This window comes from Falco peregrinus, chromosome 3 (genome assembly GCF_023634155.1).
Source record: "Falco peregrinus isolate bFalPer1 chromosome 3, bFalPer1.pri, whole genome shotgun sequence".
Lineage (NCBI taxonomy): Eukaryota > Metazoa > Chordata > Aves > Falconiformes > Falconidae > Falco > Falco peregrinus.
Window position 1 is genome coordinate 119,692,916 of NC_073723.1, and position 18,929 is coordinate 119,711,844.

The 18,929-nt window shown below is 53.4% G+C and overlaps 2 protein-coding genes across 7 annotated transcripts; both read right to left on the minus strand.

Moving 5' to 3' along the window:
• Positions 1-5,324: 5,324 nt before the first annotated feature.
• LOC114011432 (uncharacterized) lies at positions 5,325-11,016 on the minus strand. 2 transcript variants are annotated; one of them, XM_055799036.1, is made up of 7 exons: positions 9,080-11,016; positions 8,701-8,833; positions 8,323-8,379; positions 8,000-8,096; positions 7,723-7,889; positions 7,550-7,646; positions 5,325-7,211 (listed from the first exon to the last, which is right to left on the minus strand). In XM_055799036.1, the coding sequence occupies exons 2-7, from the start codon at positions 8,824-8,826 to the stop codon at positions 7,138-7,140; spliced, it is 618 nt and encodes a 205-aa protein (XP_055655011.1). In that variant the 5' UTR covers positions 8,827-8,833; positions 9,080-11,016; the 3' UTR covers positions 5,325-7,137. The 2 variants fall into 2 exon arrangements, with proteins under 2 accessions (XP_055655011.1, XP_055655010.1); XM_055799035.1 differs by having other exon boundaries at positions 7,550-7,652.
• Positions 11,017-11,161: 145 nt separating this feature from the next.
• On the minus strand, positions 11,162-18,498 carry MEAF6 (MYST/Esa1 associated factor 6). Of its 5 annotated transcripts, none has more exons than XR_008746351.1 (8): positions 18,340-18,498; positions 18,102-18,217; positions 17,940-18,027; positions 17,392-17,437; positions 16,551-16,743; positions 13,138-13,195; positions 12,474-12,507; positions 11,162-11,987 (listed from the first exon to the last, which is right to left on the minus strand). XR_008746351.1 is itself a non-coding variant. In XM_055799037.1 (8 exons), exons 1-8 carry the CDS (start codon positions 18,433-18,435, stop codon positions 11,979-11,981), a joined length of 612 nt encoding a protein of 203 aa, XP_055655012.1. In that variant the 5' UTR covers positions 18,436-18,498; the 3' UTR covers positions 11,162-11,978. The 5 variants fall into 5 exon arrangements, 4 of the variants coding, with proteins under 4 accessions (XP_055655012.1, XP_055655013.1, XP_055655014.1 ...); XM_055799037.1 differs by lacking the exon at positions 13,138-13,195 and adding an exon at positions 13,299-13,328; XM_055799038.1 differs by lacking the exon at positions 13,138-13,195.
• Between the last annotated feature and the right edge of the window lie 431 nt (positions 18,499-18,929).

The following is an 18,929-nucleotide window of genomic DNA, read 5'->3' on the forward strand; positions in this document are numbered from 1 at the left end:
GAGGAGCTGGGAGCACAATCCCTTCTCGGGATGAGAGGCCTGACACTGCTCCAAAGCGGCATGCGAGCTGTGCGTTTGTCATCTGCTGGAAAACACAGGTGTCGGAACACGAGGATGACCACGCTGTTGATGCTGCTCTAAAGCAGTGACCTTGCCTGGTAACCTGTCCCAGGCTATCTCTGTACAACGCTGACAAGGAGGATTTATGATGTTGTGCCTTTTGTCTTCAGACAGCAATAGTTTTGAGCATTCGGTAAAACAGCTGTAGTCATGTCTGGGCTGCTGCCAGTCCTGGTCACGAGGATTCCTTAATATTTTTCTCTGTAAAACTGTTGCTTCATCTTCCTTCTTACTAATGTTCTCCTGTCCCCTTCAGCTTTGTCAGACTAGCAGCATCCAAAAATGTAGAATAAGACTTATTTGGTAAGACTGCTCCCCTCTCGTTCCCTCTTACTCTGTAAGGTGTTTTGTTTGGTTTTTTTTTAACTGTAGATACTGTAACAGATTTTAAATATGCAAAACCAATTGCTGTAGTAATTGGTTCTGGTCCTGGAATTTCATTGTGCTTAGAATGCAAAGATGTTTCTTGCACTTGCAGGCCAGAAGCAGTTGATTCGTTGATACACATTGTATCTGTGTTTTTGTTATGTTTTTAAAATACGTCTATCTTGTGGTTAAACAGAGGTTGTTGAGTGGCATATTATGAAGGGGAGAGTGGAATACGGCTGTTTTCTGAGAGCCCTTTCAGGAACAGATTTGTCTGTTCCTCTTCTTCCCTCTGTCCAAGGAGTGACCTACCCAGACTGGCACCATGTGCCATAAAAACCACAGGGACACAGAAACCTGTATACCTGGTTAATTATGATACATTACAAATTAGTAATGTTTCATGTTAGTAAGCAAAATGCTTCTTAATTCTAAGTAACCTGATACTTTGCATATTTGTAAATTACAGGAAAAATGGTTTTTAATGTTATTGTCCAGCAACTTGCTGCTTGATGCTGTTTTTAATTAGTACTATTCTTGACTCGGCCATTGTGTTACTTGGCGTGGTGTGTGTTGTTTTTCTGGTGGAATGCTGATGTATGCTTCTTCTCTTGCAATCAGAAGATTATCATTTTATACTCGCAAGCTGACATTTTACTGAACTTTCTGTATCGTTATGCAGTATATAGTTTATGTACTGAATGGAGGCAGCCACATGGAAGCTGTGGCAAAGTAAGAACTTGTGTTTTATAAATAAAAACTGCTGAGTTGAATTACTTGGTCTCTGGTGGCTTTTTGGAAGACTGTTCAACACTTTGGTTGTTTTTCCAGGAAAGCTGGAGAAATTATCCCTCATCCCTGGGGTTCCTCTGACAATCTTCAATCTCCATATGCAGTCGAATGGCAGCGACAGTGTGATGGCTGGATATTGACAGGCTTGTTAACTGATGCAGTGTGACAGGTCAAAAAAATCAAATTGCTCCAAATTGGTGTAGCAGAGAATAGTGATAAAAAGTTTATTTGGCATTACTGAAGTTAGCTCGCTGCCCCGGGGATGCACTGGCAGTCGAGGTGCAGTGCAAAGGCATGTGGCTGTCACTGCAGTATGGGAACAACCATGTTGGATGTCTCGTGTGCTAAAGAAGCGCGTGCTCATCATTATTTTGGGATAAACTGTGGGCTGTGCTTCAGTTGTAACGGACAGTTCCAGAGTACAGTCTGGAAATAAATACCCATGTTGTCCAGTTACATAGCACATCTGTGTCAGATGTTGCACATGATCGTATGCTGACTGTAACATGTCAAGACTTTGCTCTAAAGCTCTGTTACCAGCTGGGAAGGAAATGCAGTAGGAATATCAAGGCTCACATTTCTGTGTAAGAATCTTCCCCTCCCACCTGCTGTACCGCAGTACAGCATGTTCTTATCTGACTTGTTAAATACCTTTATGGTCTTTATTCAAATTTGTGCTCTTAATTTAATACAGGGCAATGGCTATTTCTAGTTAATCAAAACCAAGGAAGGCAGTGCTTTGATAGTACATTGTCTGAAAAAATAAATCCGAAACCTCACAGTCTGAAAGGTCACTGACGTGCTGTGGGAGAGGAACATGCCCGAGGACGTCATTTGAAGTGACAGTAAGCTTTTGTGGCTCTGTACAGGTATGGTGGGGAGGGGATTAAGTGATGCGTCATGAATTGGATCAGACCTTTTAACCAGGTGAAGGCTTTTCTGCTGTTTGTAGTGGGGTTCTGTAGCTGAAAAATGCTGCAGGATTTTTAAGGCTGGTCTTCTATAAAATACCTTAACAGGGGACTTTGGTTTTGCAGGATGGGTAGGTGTAGGGGGGAATGTTGATTTTTACTTCTATCAAAGCTGGGCTGCTGCAACTAAAAAAGCCTGTGCCGAAGCACAGATGTTCATTTACCATAACCAGGAAAAGAAGAGCTGGTGGCCACTTTCTTTGGTTATGATGTGAATGGCCCTTTTCTATTGCAGTGACAGTCCTAGTGGCACAGCAAGTTGAGGGGGTTAGTCCCCAACATGAATCTTGTCAAAATTATTCCCACAAACTTCTGCTGTGTGTGTTGCTGTGCCCCCTGCCCCCCCGAAAACCCAGCTGAAATCTAGCCACTGCTGCTCTGAATTCTCTTGATCTCTTACCCAAGGCTTCTGCATGAGAGACCCCGTGCCTCCTGCCCCTGGAGCAGCCCGTGTGTTCCAGTGCGAGTACTGCTTTCTCCTACGCCAGGCAGCCCAGTGGTGCCCAGGAGCTCGGGAAATGTGGGGAGTGCTGATCGGAGCTGTCACTGCTGCGTATTTTTCCCCCCTGCGCAGTCGTCTGCACTGAGTCAGAGGAGCTGCCTACCTGCACGCTGTGGGCTGCTGTGCTTGGGCAGGTTCTCTGTGCTGTTATTGTGGAATTTTCAAGACTCATCCGGTGGCTTACCACTTCCTTGGGGCACGGCGGCGAGGGGGACCTGTCATGACTGCTGTGCGTTGGCTTTGTGTTTCTTATCCAACTAAAATAGGTTAGACCTTGTCGGGTTACTGCTCTGTTGGTTAAGGAGGTCACACACAGGCACCCCGTGGAAAGTTCCCTGTACCTCAGTGGGCTTGTGCTGCCTTCGTCCTGTTGGCCTCATGCAGCTGTAAAGCCTTGTGCTGAGCCCTCAGGAGGCTGGCTCCTCTCTGAGCACCTTCTCCTACCCTGACCAGGTGAGGAATCGCTGCTGTTCTCTTTGAAAGGGGGAGCTCCCAGCTGAGCTGGAGAAAAGGGGTGCAGAAGGCTCCTGAAAAGTGTCGAGGCACAACCACGGGAAAGAGAAGGATTACAGAGATGACCCAAGGCTGTTTCCATTGGGCAGTGGGGCCAAGGGGAGCTGGCCGAACAGCTGCGAGCTCTGCAACACAAGTCTGGTGAGCCCATCCAGCGCTGGCTCTTTCCTTCCAAATCAAGCGTGCCAGCCTCCAGCAGCGGGCAAGTCGGTCCCACCACGCGCATTGCCCTCAGCGTGAGGGGGCAGCCGTGGCTGCATCCTCCCCAAAAGCACAAAGGCAGCATAAAGGGAACCAAGGAGCGTGGGCTGGGGTAGGAAGGACTGATGTGAAAGTGAGGAGGCAGTGAGCGTGCTTGTAAAGAGCGATGGGGGGTCCGCCAGTGTTTTGGGGGTAGAGAACAGTGTCCTCTTTGCCTTTGTGGTAGAAATAGATGGAAAAGGTAATTAAATATCATCAAAGGAAAGGCTTTGCTCCCACTGCACAAGGAAAGGATGAACAGGCACGAGGAGGAGCCCTCCATAAGTCAGTGCTGCAGGATGTCTTGACTTTGGGCTTTTTTTTTTTTTTTTTTAAATCAATACTCAAAAGAGGGAAGGAAGAAGTGGGAAGCTGTGCTGTGGCAGAGGTCAGGGTTAGAAACTGCTGTGTTCTCATCTCCTTCCCCTGTGCTGGGCGGTGACCCCGGAGGGGCCCTGGGTGGCGGCTGCAGCCCCCAGCCCCGTGGGACCGGGCACCCAGTGCCTGCGAGGCCCCAGCCTTCGCTCGCCTCTCCCCTGCGCCCACTGCCGTGTGCCCTTCTTGCTCGCTGAACTTTTGCTCGAACCCATCTGGTTCCCTCCCATCGGGGGATTTCCAGGATGTGGCTAGCCCAACTCTCATTTCAAGGCGTTTCCAGAGGCAGGAATCTGACCCAAGGCTCCTGCACAGGCCGTGGGAAAGGGGCGCCTATGTAATGGAGGCACATGTGTGCATGGCATCACGTGGGGGTGTGACAATGCCACCGGCCTGGGGCAGGCCACCTTACAAGGAAGCAGGTTCAGCATCAAACTGCTGATTTCACCCAGCTCTGAGGCTGCAGGGCTATTTCTCTCCCTGCAGAGAGGAAGAGGTGCCCCGACATCTGCACTGCATCTTTGAGGCACTTTGGGGTACAGGTTTGCTGCAAGAGAGAAATGCAGGAAGTGAGCAAGTCCGCAGAGTAAATGCGGCACCAAAGTGAACAGAAAGGTGCAAGGGTGGGAGAGGGTCTGGGTCCTGCTGGAGGGAAGCAAAGCTGACAGCGGCAGGGAGGCTGGAGAGTGCTGCTGGTGCCGGTGCCCCTCAGCACTTGCCCTCCAGCCACGCATTTTTCAGTTCACCTCTCACCATGCTCCCTCGGTGCCCTGAGTACCCCCGGGCTCCCTAAGGCCGAGGTTTGCTCCAGGCGCTGCGCCAGGCCAGCAGAAGTGCTTTCTTCTGTCTCGGTTTCTCCTTGAGCAACGCCAGACCCCAGCCCTCCTGGTGAAGCCGTGACCCATGAGCGAGAAGCAGCTCTCAGCTTCCCCGTGTGCCCCCCCAGGCCTGCATTGCACAAATACTTTGGACTAAATACAGCATCTGGTTGAGCAATAGGTCAGGAGGATTTGCATGGCGTGTTGGCCAGGGGGAAGGTTTCCCCAGCCTGTGAGGCGGTTATTGCCTCACTCGGAGGTGTCACGGTGAGGGTGCTGCAGCAGGGGCTTGGCCACCCATGGGGGGCTGCTCCAGTGGGGAGGAAGAGCTGGTGAATGTAGTTAACGCTGCTTGATTCACCCTCCACCTCCTAAACCCTGTCCCTGCAGAGTGGCTGAGCTGCTGTCGGGGTGGGGGTGACGGGGGATTTCCAGCACAGCCCCGGGGGCTGCCTCAGGAGAGCTGAGCTGTGGGGCCAGGACCTTGTCACAGCGCTGCAAAGCTGCTGTCTGATGTCCCCAGCGCTCCTGAGGTCTCTTCATGGATGCTGCTGCCATTCCTGCAGGAGAGGGGATGGCCAGTTTGGGGCTGGGGTTTTGTGGCAGCAGGGACCCAGGAGTGGCTCATTTGCGTCACCTGGTTTATTTTGATATTTCTTAGTGTGGGCCTGTCCCACCTCAAGCATCGTGCGGGAGCCAGGTCAGTGCAGGATGAGTCAGGCTGCTGTTCCTTGCATTGCATCAGTTCCCCGATGGTGCAGGGTGCTGCACGGGCACGTCGGGAAGAACGATTCCCTGCTCGCTGCAGGGGCCTGTCCCCAGCCCCTGCACCCAGCCAGCTCCCTGGGGTGGGGGCTGCAGCAGGGCTGTGGGGATGGTTTCCACGCGCTCTCTGGGGCGCGGGGCGGGGGGGGGGGGGGAGCAGCGGGCCCAGGGTCGCGGCAGCCATTCCGCAGCGTTGCAGGTTAATTCCCAGAGTCAGACAAGCCTGCCTGGTGCCACAACAAAACCAGAATGGAAGTGTTCCCATCAAAGCCTTTGTGCTGGAGGCCAGTTGCGAGGGCTGCAGGGCCGGCGGGAGCAGGGTCACTGGCAGACCCTCAGCCGTGTGCGCTGGCACTGTTGGCGAGTGCCCATAGTGTGGGCAGCTGGCGGTGGCAACCAGCGTGGTGCTGGGGCTGGCGAGACACGTGGTGAGCGATGGGCACAGTGCGCCCACCTCTTGGCGGGGGCGGCTGGTTTGCACTAGCTGCTCACAGGGCAGGATCAGTGCCCGGGCGGGAGGTGCTGCTGCCACGCGGTCCCCACTGCCCGCGCTTGCCGCGAGCGCTTCCCGGGCTGAGTCCCGGCTCCGGGCCAGCTGCCGTGGCGTAGGGACCGGGCCCCTCTCTGCTTTAGCAAGGGTTCGTCTTGGTACCCCCTCCCCAGATGGCTGCGGGATGGGGGTCTCTGCAGCGCAGTGGCGGAGCAGCCGCCCCAGCGCGTGCAGCGGAAAGACCAAGCAAACAGCCCCGTGGAAGGTGGCTGCCTGTATTTCACAGCGGTGGCTGGCAGCTGGGGGGGGGGGGGGGGGGGGCAGCAGCACGCAGCCCCTGAGGCTGGGTCAGGGCTTGGGCACAGGGTGGCTCCTTGCCCCTTGCGTGGGGGCCCAAGGCTGATCCTGCCACGTGTGGGGCCCTGTAGCCGTGCCAGATCTGCCCTCCTGCGGGGTGGGAGGCTCAGCACCCTCCTGCAACGCCCCCCGGCCCCTTCTTTTCCCTTTGCTGGGCCAGGGGCTGCCTGACCCAACCCAGCGCTTTGGAGTGGGCAGAGGCAGGTTTGCCCAAGCCTGTTCCACCCGTGGCACGGCCCCCCTGGCTGCGCCATCCTCCAGGAACGAGGGCCCCTCGGCCGCCCCCGAGAGCCACGTGCTGTTGCAAGGAGCCAGCTGGGAGTTGCAACTTGTGTGGGGCAGTTCCTGCAGGGGACTTATCCGGCCAACGAGGAAGTAAACGGGGCAGCTCTTGGGTTTTGCAATCCATCCGTCACCCCAGTGTCTCCAGCTTGTGCAAGGTGAACAGGAGCTGGCGGTGACCTTACTCCTTGCTCCAGGAAGCTCCCAGCAAGTTGCAGCAGATCAGGAAGATGCTCGTAGCTGGGCTCCACCAGAGACAACCTGCCCAGGGCACAGCCAGCCCCCGGGGTGGCCGTGGCAAGGGGTGGCTGTGACCTGCCCTGGGCAGTGCAGGAGGCTGAGCTGCCTCCTGCTCCCAGCGGACCGGCGGGGCTGGGCAGGGTCCGGCTGGCACTGGGGGGTGGGGGCACGTCCAGGGACACGGCAACACAACTGGGACCGCGCCGTCCTGGCCTGTGTCCTGTGGTGCCTGAGCAGGGAGGGACAGGTGGCTCCTTCTTGTCTCGCTGATGCCCTACTTAAACCTTCACTTACGGTTTCTGCCTGTCACGGAGCTGCTGGCTCCGAAAGGCGGCACGGGCACGGGGCCAGCTGCCAGCGTGGCTCCGTCCACCGGCGTCCTTTAACAGAGCAGAAGGGCGAGAGGGGAAGCGATGGCTGGAGCTCTGCCATGTGTGGGAATGCCCAGCCAGGCTCCCAGTGGCAACTGGTATGGAGGGCTGGGAGCCTTCCTCGGCCCCCTCACCTCCCAAGTACCTCCCAGGGCAGCCCATTGCTGCCCAGTGCCCACCAGTGCTTCCCAGTGCCCAAGTGGCAGCTGGTGAGTTCCCCATGTTGCCCACTGGCAGAGCTCAGCACACTGCCCCCTCCCCAGCTCTGGCTGCAGATGGCAGGTCCCCCCCCCTCCCCAGTCACTGCCTCCCTGTCCCCCCATAACCCCCCAGACCCCAGCTGCTACCTGCCAGGCTCTCTCCATCGCTCCCACTGGCACTTTGGTCCTCCAGCCCCCCCAGCAGCTCAGGGTTGTCGCCGCTGTCCCACTGCCACGGGCGCTCCTGCAGCTGGGACAGGGCATGAGGGTCTGGGGGTATCAGGGGGCTGGGGGGACTGGGGGCCCCCTGGAGGACTCACCCGCTGGTGCAGGCCTTGCTGCTCCCGCAGCAGCTCCAGGAACCGGCTGCTCCACAGCAGCTTCTCGGCGCCCAGCTCGGTGCAGAGGAAGCGGACATCAGCCTCCAGTGCCTCCAGCCTCGCCAGCACAGCCTCGCTGACACCACCGCGCTGCTGCCGCTCCGCCGCTGCCCTGGCACCACAGCTCAGCTCCCGCCAGCGCCCCGCAACACCCACCCACCCGACCTCTGCACCAGGGTCACCCCTGCCTGCCCCCACCACCGTGCCAGGCACCCACCTGCCTGCCCAGGCTCCAGCGCCGGTGGGGAACCCCCGTCCTCCTCCTCACTCCCCTCGCTGCCACCTTCCAGCCTCAAGCGCAGCGCCACGCCGAGCTGAAAGCCGCCACACACCGCGGGGACTGACATGTCCACGGGCAGCTGAGCCCGGTGGCCCCGGCCCCAACCCTGACCAGGGGACCCTGCCGTGCCGTGCCCTGGGGACCTACAGCCACGTTGGTGCCACAGGGCCACCCACAGACCGTGTCACTGGGCTCAGCCATGTCCCGGGGGTCGGAGATCTCTGCAGCCCCCACAGCCTGGGGCCACGTTGGGGAGTTACCTCCTCGGTGACCTGGAAGGCGCCGTCCCAACAGCTCTTGTAGCAGATCAGCAGGTACTGGGGAGAGGATGGCGGCCGCGTGGTGAGAGCAGCAGGCTCAAACCTGCCCCAGGGAGCAATGTCCCCACGTCCCCAGGGCTCTTGGTGGGCAGAACCGTACAGTGCCTTGAGCCAAGAGCCAAACCCCAAGGACGAGGGTCCCGATCGCCCAGCCACGCTGCTGGACGGCGCGGTGTTGCCCACCCTGGCACCACCGCTACAGAAACAGAGCCGCAGCAGCACCCCCACCCCCTGCCCCGGCCCCTGGCTCTGGGCACCACATCTGGAGCCAACACAAGTCCGTGAAGGCAATTGGGGAAGGGGCCACATGGTACCAACCCACGCCAGCCTCCAGAGCCACTGCAGCCCCCGCAGCGCCATCCCGGAGAGCGACAGGAGCCACCAGCACCCAGCGCGCAGGAGCTGCCTCCACCTCGGCACCAGCGGGCCGTGCTGCCTGCCCATGGGCACCCTGCAGGCCAGGAGACACAGGTGTCGTCCCTGCACCCCCAGGAGCCTCTGCCTCGTGCACCCGCCCTGCTCCACGCACCGGAGGGATGTGCGGCAGCTGTGGGGTGCACCAGCTGACACTGGTGTCCAGCCCAGCTCGCCCAGTGCCAGGCTAGCGAAAGGGAAGGTATTTTCAGGGCCAGATCACAGCACAAGGCACCCGCTCGGTGGGGATGGCTGCTCCCCTTCCCCAGCTCTGCCCCCTTACCTGGCGCTGCGCTGCACCACGCCTGGACCCCTCCCGGCGGCGGGGCAGCTGCTGCCTCTCCTGCCTGGCGTCAGCTCTGGCTGCTGCTCGGCCCCTTGCTCGGGCTCGATAAACTGCCTAATCCTCCTGGCGAGGGATTAGCGTTCCTCCTGCCCTGCTTTCGGTGGCCGTAAGGACAGCTGCTGCTCTGCCAGCCCTCATTTGCTCTGCTCGGGATTCACGTTCTGCAAGCAAAGGGCTTGTGATTTATTTTCAACTACTACTCTTAGCTTTCAGGTAAAAGCCTGTGCAATTCGCTCCGACTCCTGCGTCCAAGGGCCAGGCACCGGCACTCCTGGGGATCTTTGGTCACTCAGGCTGTTTAAGGAGAAAGTTAGCAGTCCTCAGGAATAAAAATCAAAGTTTTAGGCACAACAGCCAGACTCCAGCATCCACCTCACGCCACTCTTGTAGGTGATGGTGCTTCTGTTCCCAAAGGGATCAGAGACCCTGCGTGCTGTCCCCCAACCTGACAGTAACACCGCAGGGAAGCTGGGGCTGTGCCCACCACTGCTTGTCCTGGGACGAGCGACCGTTCCGTCCCGGGGCAGACCTAGACCTCCCGGGGCCCCTCAGCAGCCGAAGGGCTGCTGCCCACCAGTGGGACCTGGGGGCAAACAGCTCCACATCAGCTGAACAGGGTGCCTTTAACTGGGAACCAAGCGCTTGCCATTTAACTTTCTGCGCCGATCAATGTGCTGCCCAGGGCTGCTGCCATCAGACACTGTCCTCGGCAGAACGGCTGTCCCCTTTCTTTAGTGACAAACGCTGCCAGCGGCAGCAAAGTTTGCATTTTCCCCTTGTCCCCGCAGCACCCCTAATGTGCATCACAGGGAAACTGGAGCCGATTGACACTTTGCCACAAAAAATGCCTGTACACACACAGGACTCCAAGGTACACCAGCCCTTTGCTGTGCCTCTGCAGGGAGGTGTTCTGGCCACAAAGGTTACTGCAGCTTTCCTCGAGGTCAGAGGTGCAGCAGAGACTTTTACCCTCTGAAGTTCAGCTGCTCTTGCTATCCTTGCTTTTGGAACAGCAGCAGTAGTGGGAGAAACCTGCTTTTTTATCAAGGCCAACTAGACAAAAACCATCAGCTAAGACTTCTTTGTTTTCCAGAGCTATGGAAAAGCAAGGCCTTGTAGGAGCTCATGCTATTTCCTAGATCTTCCACCCCCCTGTATTTAACCTCTGTGACTTAAAACACACAAAAGTAGGACAGCTTTGCAGCTTGCCCATTAAGCCGTTACATCCCGACACCCCCTGCAGATAAGCAGTTGCCAGCCGCACAACCACTTGCTCTACTGCAGGATAAGCCAGCTCCCACCGTGAGCAACTACGGAGCTGCCTTCATCCCTGAACCAGACAACAGAACAGGGGAGAACTTGGCTCATATAATTTTGCCTTCACTCCTGGGTAATGCTCTGCACTGACTGGGTTGCCTGGAGGGAGCTGAAAAAGACCCAAGAGATGAGGAAAGCAGAGGTGCAGCAGAACGGAACGAACACGCGGCTGTAACAAGCACACAAGCACGTGCTGGGGGGCTGCAACAACTCTCCCCGTGGCACTCTCTATCGGTGATGTTTAGGCAGACACAAATGCATTACAGCACCAATAACAAAGGCAATTTACCCTCCCGAGAAAAGCAAAGCTTATTTCAACATCAACGCTGATCATCTTGACCTGGCTACTGTGAAAAGCACCTAACGCTCATCCCTCTGCGTACTCTTCCAGTGGCAATGCAGACTGCTCATCCCTTATCTGCGGGCATCCTGCCAGGATCAGCAAGAACCGACTGACATCCAGCTTCTACCTTGAAGCGGAATTAGCTGAACGCAGCTGGAGATTAGAGCCTGGCAATCCTTTCGAGTACTCGATGTTGTGTCTACCAGAGGGAAGAAAGCACAAAGGAAACCTCCTAAGGGTCACGAGACAAGGAACAGCTACTACGCAAAAGTGGAAGGATTCCAGCAAAGCTCCTCATAAAGCAGATGGAGCATAAACAGCACTAGGAGTCAAATTTTGGACTGAACAAAACATGAGAAGAGAGACAAACATGTAACTTTTATTGTTTATGTACAAATGACAGAAGTTGGTATTAAAAAGAGAATCCACCCAATCTCAAACATAGCAAAGAGCAAGATGGCTTTGAGCTCCAGCCCTCCCTGCCTCTAAAAGCACTGCGTAAATTTTAGGAGATGTTGCTTAAAACTAAAGCTAGAGAAAAGGGTTAACCACCTTCTTCTCTACTTGAGGAAGAATCAAAATGAGCTGTTCCACAAAATGAAGAACCTTCCACTCTACACGGATTAAAACAAAGAAACCAGAAGTCATTTTGTTAACTATACACTTTGGTTTAAAAAAAACCCAACAACACAATAAAACCAACAAAAAACACAAAACAAAAACAAAACTACAAAGCTAAGTATTGGCAACGGAAGTAATCTAAGTCTTAGAACATGGATGGGACATACTGAATCATACCCCAGTTCCAGTGGAAAAAGCAATACCTCTCCATAGGTTTGCAGATGACAGGGGTGGCAGCAGCAAGATCAGCCAATATTAGGAAGTTCCCAACTGAGGTGGAAGCACAGAATAGTCAGGAATTCAGGACTACTACTACTACTACTATTACTACTACTACTACTACACCTTAGTCTTCCTGCAACTCAGGTGATTTAAAAATGATGCAAAGTACATGGTCCAAGATTTTCTCCCCCCATCTAAGTTCTTTAGAGCGAGCCACTCCCATCTGCAGACACTTGGCCAGAGAGCTGCCATCATGCTCATTCAGTCGACTGGCACTTTTCTCAGTGGGGATTCATGTAGACCTAAATCCCGGAAGCATCAGCACTGATGAGTCTAGTAGTCCTGCAGAGAAAGGAGAGGACAGGCACACTGAGACGCTTCTACCTTCAATTCTGCTTGCAGAGCTGGGATTTTCAGTCTTCTCTCATTTCTACATACCATTAGTTGCAGGCAAAACAGAAAAGAGGCTTTTTTCTTGTAGCTAAACATTCAAAAGAAAGGACCCTTCAAAACTTTAATTCAAGAGCGCATCAACTCAAACCAGATGCTTTTAACGTTCCAGATCATGACAAGATAATAGGATGCAAAACAGCTTTTTCCATAAAAAGTGTGTAGGACTTAACTGTGACCTAGCTTCGTAACAAGCCTACCTGGGCTTATTTACTGTTAAATCCACAAGACAATGCTTCTTTCATACCATGAGATTCCTCGACCACGAAAATAAGATCTTAAATTACAGCAGAGGGAGGCTTTTTAAGCTTAGGAGTCAGTCAGCCACTCAAGTCTACAGATGAGCAATGAAAACAACGACAGAGCACTGATACTTACGGCTCTTGGCTTTTTGTTTAACTTGAGATCAATCCTGTGGTTGGAAAGATAAGAGAAATGTCCATTTCAATACATTAAGCCAACTAGAGTTCAAAGAACCAGCTACTGCATATGGCACAGGCTACAACAAAGACTATTTGGTTAATTCAATCCACATTCTCAATTCGGCTGAGCCAAATCACTGTCCCAATATTACTGGACAAGAAAGCAGCAAAGAGACAGAGAGTGGATTCTTTATAATTTGTCAAAATGCATATTCCGTCCACTCACAAAAAGAGTTAATAAAGGTTCATAATAAAAATCACAGGGAAGTTATGCAGCATAAAGAAATACGGTTAAATACGCATGCTCTATGTTAATTTGTTAGATGTGTAACTATGCCATAGGTAATTATTCAGACATAGTGGTAATGGTTATTTACTTGGAATAGAGATAGGAGTTTAAGATGACAGGGGTTATACGAGTCAAAGGTAGTGAGTTTATTACATTTTTCCAGAAGGAAATATCCAAGTCTACACTAATCTCCTTCAGAAGCAAAGCCAGAAGAATCAGTTTTTAAACTAAGTTTTTAAGTTAAAAAGTTTATCTATTTAAAAATGAAATAGAAAGGTAAAGAAGAGTGAAGTTAATTTAATTTTGCTGAAGTTATTAAATAAAATGTTACCTCCATCACGCTTTTCTGTTTTTAAAAAAAACTTCCCAGCCTAACCTAATATACATACCTACAATTAAACAGATAAACTATGGGTTAGAAAGGTCTCAAAAGGCACATTGGTGTCTACACACTAACAACACAGCACAAGTACTAATTCAAGTCAAACTTACTCAAAGTCATAATCAAACATGCCAGACGGGCTGAGGGGCAGCATTTGAAAGGAAGAAAGCAATAGAAATTAATATACTAATGAATTAAATAAATTAGTTGATTAGCCACCCTAGCGAGATTACTAAAAAATAAAATAAAAATAAAATAAATAATAAAGCCAGTGTTCAAATGCCATAAAGTGCTTAAGATATCTTAACCAGAATTGGGCACAAAAAGCACTCTAGACGTGGCAATCCAGAGTCCCCCTCCCCAATCGGATTTCTGGGAAAAAAGAGGCGTTAGGACAGAGGCAGAGTGGTTTTATGGAGGGAATTTCAAAAGGAAGCTATCGGATACTTGAGAGTGCACACTAGCTCACAGGCAGAGAGAAAAACGGATTTGCTTGCAAAAGCAAACGAGCGGGTGGTCAGGAAGCAGTGGCTTTGTCTAATTATTACGGCAAAGCAAAGCTTGTTCAGGCAGAGGTGGAGACGGCACGGAACTAAGTGGCCAACTCCGCATTCGAATGTTCTCATAATGCACGCGCATATGCACACACATCCTCTTGCACTCGCCTCCTTCAGAGAGCTAAAAAGAGAAGACGGTCACTTGGCCAAAGCTAATGACAGTTTGGTAACATTCCCACCCCTCGCCTCAGCACTCACACGGACACCACGGCGCTGCCGCTAGAACCAGCTCTGCCCCAAAGCTAACGGTGTATTTGTTGGAAAGGACTTATCATCAAATCAGCTGTAACTTAGTAGCTTTTCAGCACTGAATTTCTAAGAGGAAACAATACTGTTTTCTCCTGAAATAGTTTCTAGCCATGAAAATTGCTGAGCACACAGAAAATAACGGTCTTGGCATTCCCATGGTCTCAGACGGAACAGAGCATGAGTTCAGTAAAAACACTTTGATTTCCACCTGATGCCCTGGTTTTAAGGGTGGGGAGTTAAGCTGCCTATTCACAACAGTTCTGCCCAGCCCGAACCCCACCTTCCACACAGCTCTGGGTGGCGCCCAAAGCAGAAAATCCAGCGGGGTCAGTGCACCTCCTGGGTGCCTGCTCCCATCACCTCCCCGTTCTTCAGGGACAGGTGAGCAGAACTCAGTCGTATGCTGGCAAATGGAAGAGTTTCTGAACAAAAAGACATGCCAGTATTTCTTTTTATTTTTCTCTTTTTCGTTCCGTGACACTCAAGAAACAGACACACCGGTCTCATCTGAAAGAGCACTCTGGGCTGTAATGCATTTTAAAACACTTTGCTACACTTTCAGTAGACTGGGACTGTTTTGTTGTTGTTTCTCTTTTTTAATCTAGAGGTACTTGACAATTGTTTGGTCTTTTCTGCCAAAAATTTAGGGGACAGTCAACAATGGCCATCACAATTTTAACAGAGTTTTTATTAGAAACTTATTTATCCTCTTTTAGTTATCTATCTGGCCATGCTAAGCACTACAAAATAGTCAATTACTAACTTACTAAGCCCTTCTGTAATGTAGATGCATCTGACGTATCTCTTGGGACGTTAAGAATGGCCATACCAGATCAGACCAGGGCTCCTCATGTCCAACACTGTCCCAGACAGTAGACAGCATCAGCTGCTTCAGTGGAAGGAATGTAGAAGAAACCCCAAAGCAACACAACCTGCCAGTAGGGCAGTTTCTTCCTAACTCCTGTCACTAAAGTTCGGGCTATGTAACAGAGCAAAACAATTTATATTATTTACAGCTTTTGTATTGCACCCCGCTGCATCTGCACTGGATTGGTTTGCTGTCCATTTAAGTGCTTAATTTTATAATTTGTTTGAAAAAGCAATTTTCTTAAGCGGTACTTCAGTTTTACAGACTGCTTCTTTGAATTTGTCTACAGATGTAGTTTCTTGTGTTATTCCTGAACTTCTTTCCAATTGCCTACAGGCCAAAAAAAAAAAAAAAAGAAAGTTTTGAACTGCTTTGGATTCCCAGCTCATGAGGAACCAAAGGGACATCCAGTACTTTAGGATGTTTGCCCAACAAAAACTGCTGTAGGAAGAAAATTCTGACCTAAGAATTAAAGACACGCTAATGACTCACAACCTGATAAACAAATAAAATTAGTTAAACATTCTTCAAGTGCTATACCTACCTCCGTATCTACCAAACCAACCTTCCCCCAGCAATCTTTGTAAATTTTTACCACTTTTCTTGAAAACATTTCTCTCTTGTGATTGTATGGGAAGGTCCCTTAAAGAGGAAAGTAAAGCCCATCCATACATAAAGCCAACAAGCTCAAAGTTAGCAAGAACACTTTTAAAAAGCTCCTTCTAATAATCTTTAGGTACCATTTGCAGCAATCGTTTCCAGTGGTGCAGTTCTGCAGTAAACGTCTCCTCTCCCCAAGGCCATGGATTTCCATGTTTTTTTCCCCTTAGGCCCCAGCTCCACAGTGCACTGGCAGATGGTGTAGAAAGCCCTGGGCTAGCTCTGCTGGGGGGCACCGAGCCATGGCTAAGCAGCCCGTTATGCGGGCCCACGGAGGGCAGTGCTGTAAGGCAGGGAGCTTATTTCAGATTTCAAAGCCATCAGCCCATCACGCTGCATCATGCCATAGGGGCATACCGTAAGGGGCAGAACCGGTCATCTAAATTCAGCCATAAAGAGTTCAGGAAATCTTTGTTTCACATGAATTTAGGTCAATTTAGTAACAAACACTTTGAGGTCAATGTGACAAAGCAACTTTTCTATGCCCTAATCAAGAGACCCAGTTTGGGATGTGCCAGCTGAAAGGGTTTGGAGTGGAAATCTTAGTGAAGATACTGGCAGTATCCACAACCCTCAAAACATTCCGATTTGCTTTTACACTCTCCTTCTCCACAGAAAGTACTGACATTCCTATCTTACTTGGTTCTGCAGAAACCAAGAAGCAAGGACAGGAGGCCAGGACCGCACTCTTCCCCTACTGGAAGGAAGGCAGCTTTATGACTCTCCTGGACAGACAGAACTGAAAAAGCCTGGTCAAAAGCACAGCTGTACCGGAGCTGGGGTCAAGCGCCCTGCGCTGCTTGTTTAACTTCTTCCGTGTGCTTTCCCCTCCTTGAGACACTGGGGCAACGGGGTCCTGAGGAACACTACAGGATGCACACAACTGAAACCCAGAAAAATTGCCAAAACGAGCCACCTGAGCTGCTCAGTATTCTAACACGTTACTAGCTCCTTTCACATCATACAGTAAACTCAATGACAGCTGACCATTCAGAAGGTATGACAAGAAGGCTGCTGGTACCACTAACCTGTGTCGATTTTTGTTCTTCCGTTTTTTGTGGCTGCTGTGGTGGCTCCCAGAAGAAGTAGAGGAAGCAGCTTTCTGGGGTTTCACCCCCTGCACAGACCCATCCAGCTCTTCAGCATCCTCCTGGTTGGGCTCATTCTCCTGATTGTGAAAGTCTGGAGAAGTGTCACTTTCTGTGCCACTGCCTGGCTCCCCTAGAGCGTGACAAACACAGACGAGCACAACAGTTACCTCCCTGCAGCTCATATCCCAGGCTGCCCTGGCAAAGCCCTGCATGGAAGAAGCAACTGCCAGCAACAGTAAACGGGGCAGCAGACACACAGCCTTATGGCACCAGGAGGTACATAAGAGAACCTGAAAAATATTTCTGAAGGACAGCAAGTGGCCTCCTCGGTAACTGAAGCACGCTAGAATTGCAGCTGATTTGGTATTGACTACAAACCCATTTTTTAAAATCCTGAATGTGTGGCCCCTTCCCACATCACCTGCAACTGACTGACAGACACACAAACAGAAACCCATCCCTTCAGCTCTACTCGCCTCCTTCTTCAAAGAGCACAAAGTCCATTTAAATAAGTTTTATGCACAACAAACCCTTGCTGAACATGAGTTTTCTCGAGAAAGGAAGCTCAACTTCTGTTTCTCACAGTGCCACTTTGCCGACTTGCGTAGCCAGCGGCTGCGCTGGGAGGAGGCGGCAGCCAGCCTACGAGGAGCAGCCACAGGTCCTGGGACAGGGAGCAGCGAGCACAGCACGAATCCAGACAACTGGAGACAGAGCTGAATGGTGGGGAGCAGAGTAATTCTTTCCCAAGTCTGAGAGAAATGAAAAAGTGACTTACGCTTCTCAATGAGCTGGTCCTGAACTCCAGCTAATGCACTGACCGCCTAGAAAACCAAAAGGGGCGTTAATGAAAGCCGTAATCCACTTACCACTTTCCGAATGTTCAAAACCACAGAGATCGCCTCACAGAGAAAGACACATCAAGCTTTTGCTTGAAAGAACATATGACCTAGCACCAGCAGAAGGGGGTTAGGAGCAAAAAGGTAAGACACAGATGGCAGTGACAAGTGTGTGGCGTGGGTGGTTCTTGACTGCAATTCCCTTTCGCCTCTCCGGACACTAGGAAAAGGGTTTCTGAAAGAGGCTGCGATGTGGGATGAAGGTGCTTGGGTCAGGGGTGACAGAACAGAACAGTGGTCCTGCAGCAGCCTGAGAGACTGCCACGGGACCAGCTGCACTGAGGAGCACCAAGGGGTGGAGGGGACATCGATGGGGACAGGGATGGGGCAGGGGACGGGGCAGGGGATGCGGATGAGGCAGGGATGGTGAAGGGGATGGGGACGGGGCCACCGGCCAGGCCCCACTGGGGCCAGGCCTGGCACTCACCGCAGCCGAGGTGACCGAGGACTTGCTGAAGAGCCGCTCAGCCTCCTTGAACTTGCGGTTCCTTCGGTCGTTTTTGCTGTTGGAGTTCCTGAAAAAGAGAGAAAGGGCGTCGCGGGGGCCCGGGGGGCGGGCGGGACCGGGCCGGGCCGGGCCGGGACTCACTTCTGGTTGGTGAGGTAGCGGTCCCAGCCGCGGATGATGTTCCCGTACATCTGCGTGTCCTCCAGGTAGCTGCCCTCGAAGGCGTAGATCTGCCGCTCCAGGTTGGCCAGCGTCTCCTGCCGGGCACAGGCAGCGCATGGAGCGGGCCCGGCCCCGCGCCCGCCCGCGGCCCAGGCCCCGCCGTCCGCCCGCCCGCCCGCGGCCTGCAGGCCCCGCCGCCCCCGCCCCCGCCGCTCACCGCCAGCTCCTGCTTGCGCTTCACCAGCTCGGCCAGCTCCCGGCGGGTGTCGGGGATCTGCGGGGGGCCGCCGGCCTTGGCGTGCAGCGCGGCCATGGCGGCGGCGGCCTGCGCGGGCCGGGCGGGGCGGGGCGCGGCGGCGGCGGCGGCGGCTGCGCTGCCGGGAGGGGCCGCCGGGGGCAGCGCCGAGCCCGCCCCGGCCCGGCCCCGCTCCGCCCCGGCCCGGCCCCGCTCCGCCCCGGCCCGGCCCCGCTCCGCCCCGGCCCGGCCCCGCCGGGGCGGCCCCCGCCGGCCCATCGCCCGGGCGCGGAGGGGTGATCCGGGCCCGCCGCCAGCCGGCCCGGAGGCCTCGGGTCAGGCCCTGCCGGGGGGCGGCCTCGGTCTCGGCCGCAGCGGGGAGCTGGCCCCGCGGGCCCGGCCCGGCGCAGCCGTGGCGGGGGGGGGGCGGCCGAGCCGGGCAGGCTGAGCCGAGGGGCGTTCCGTGCCCCCGGTGCCCGCAGCCTACTCAGCCGGGCGCGGGCTGCTGTGAGGCGACGCGCGCCCCGCGCACCCCCGCCCCACTCCCTCCCTCCCTCTCCCCCCCAGCCCCA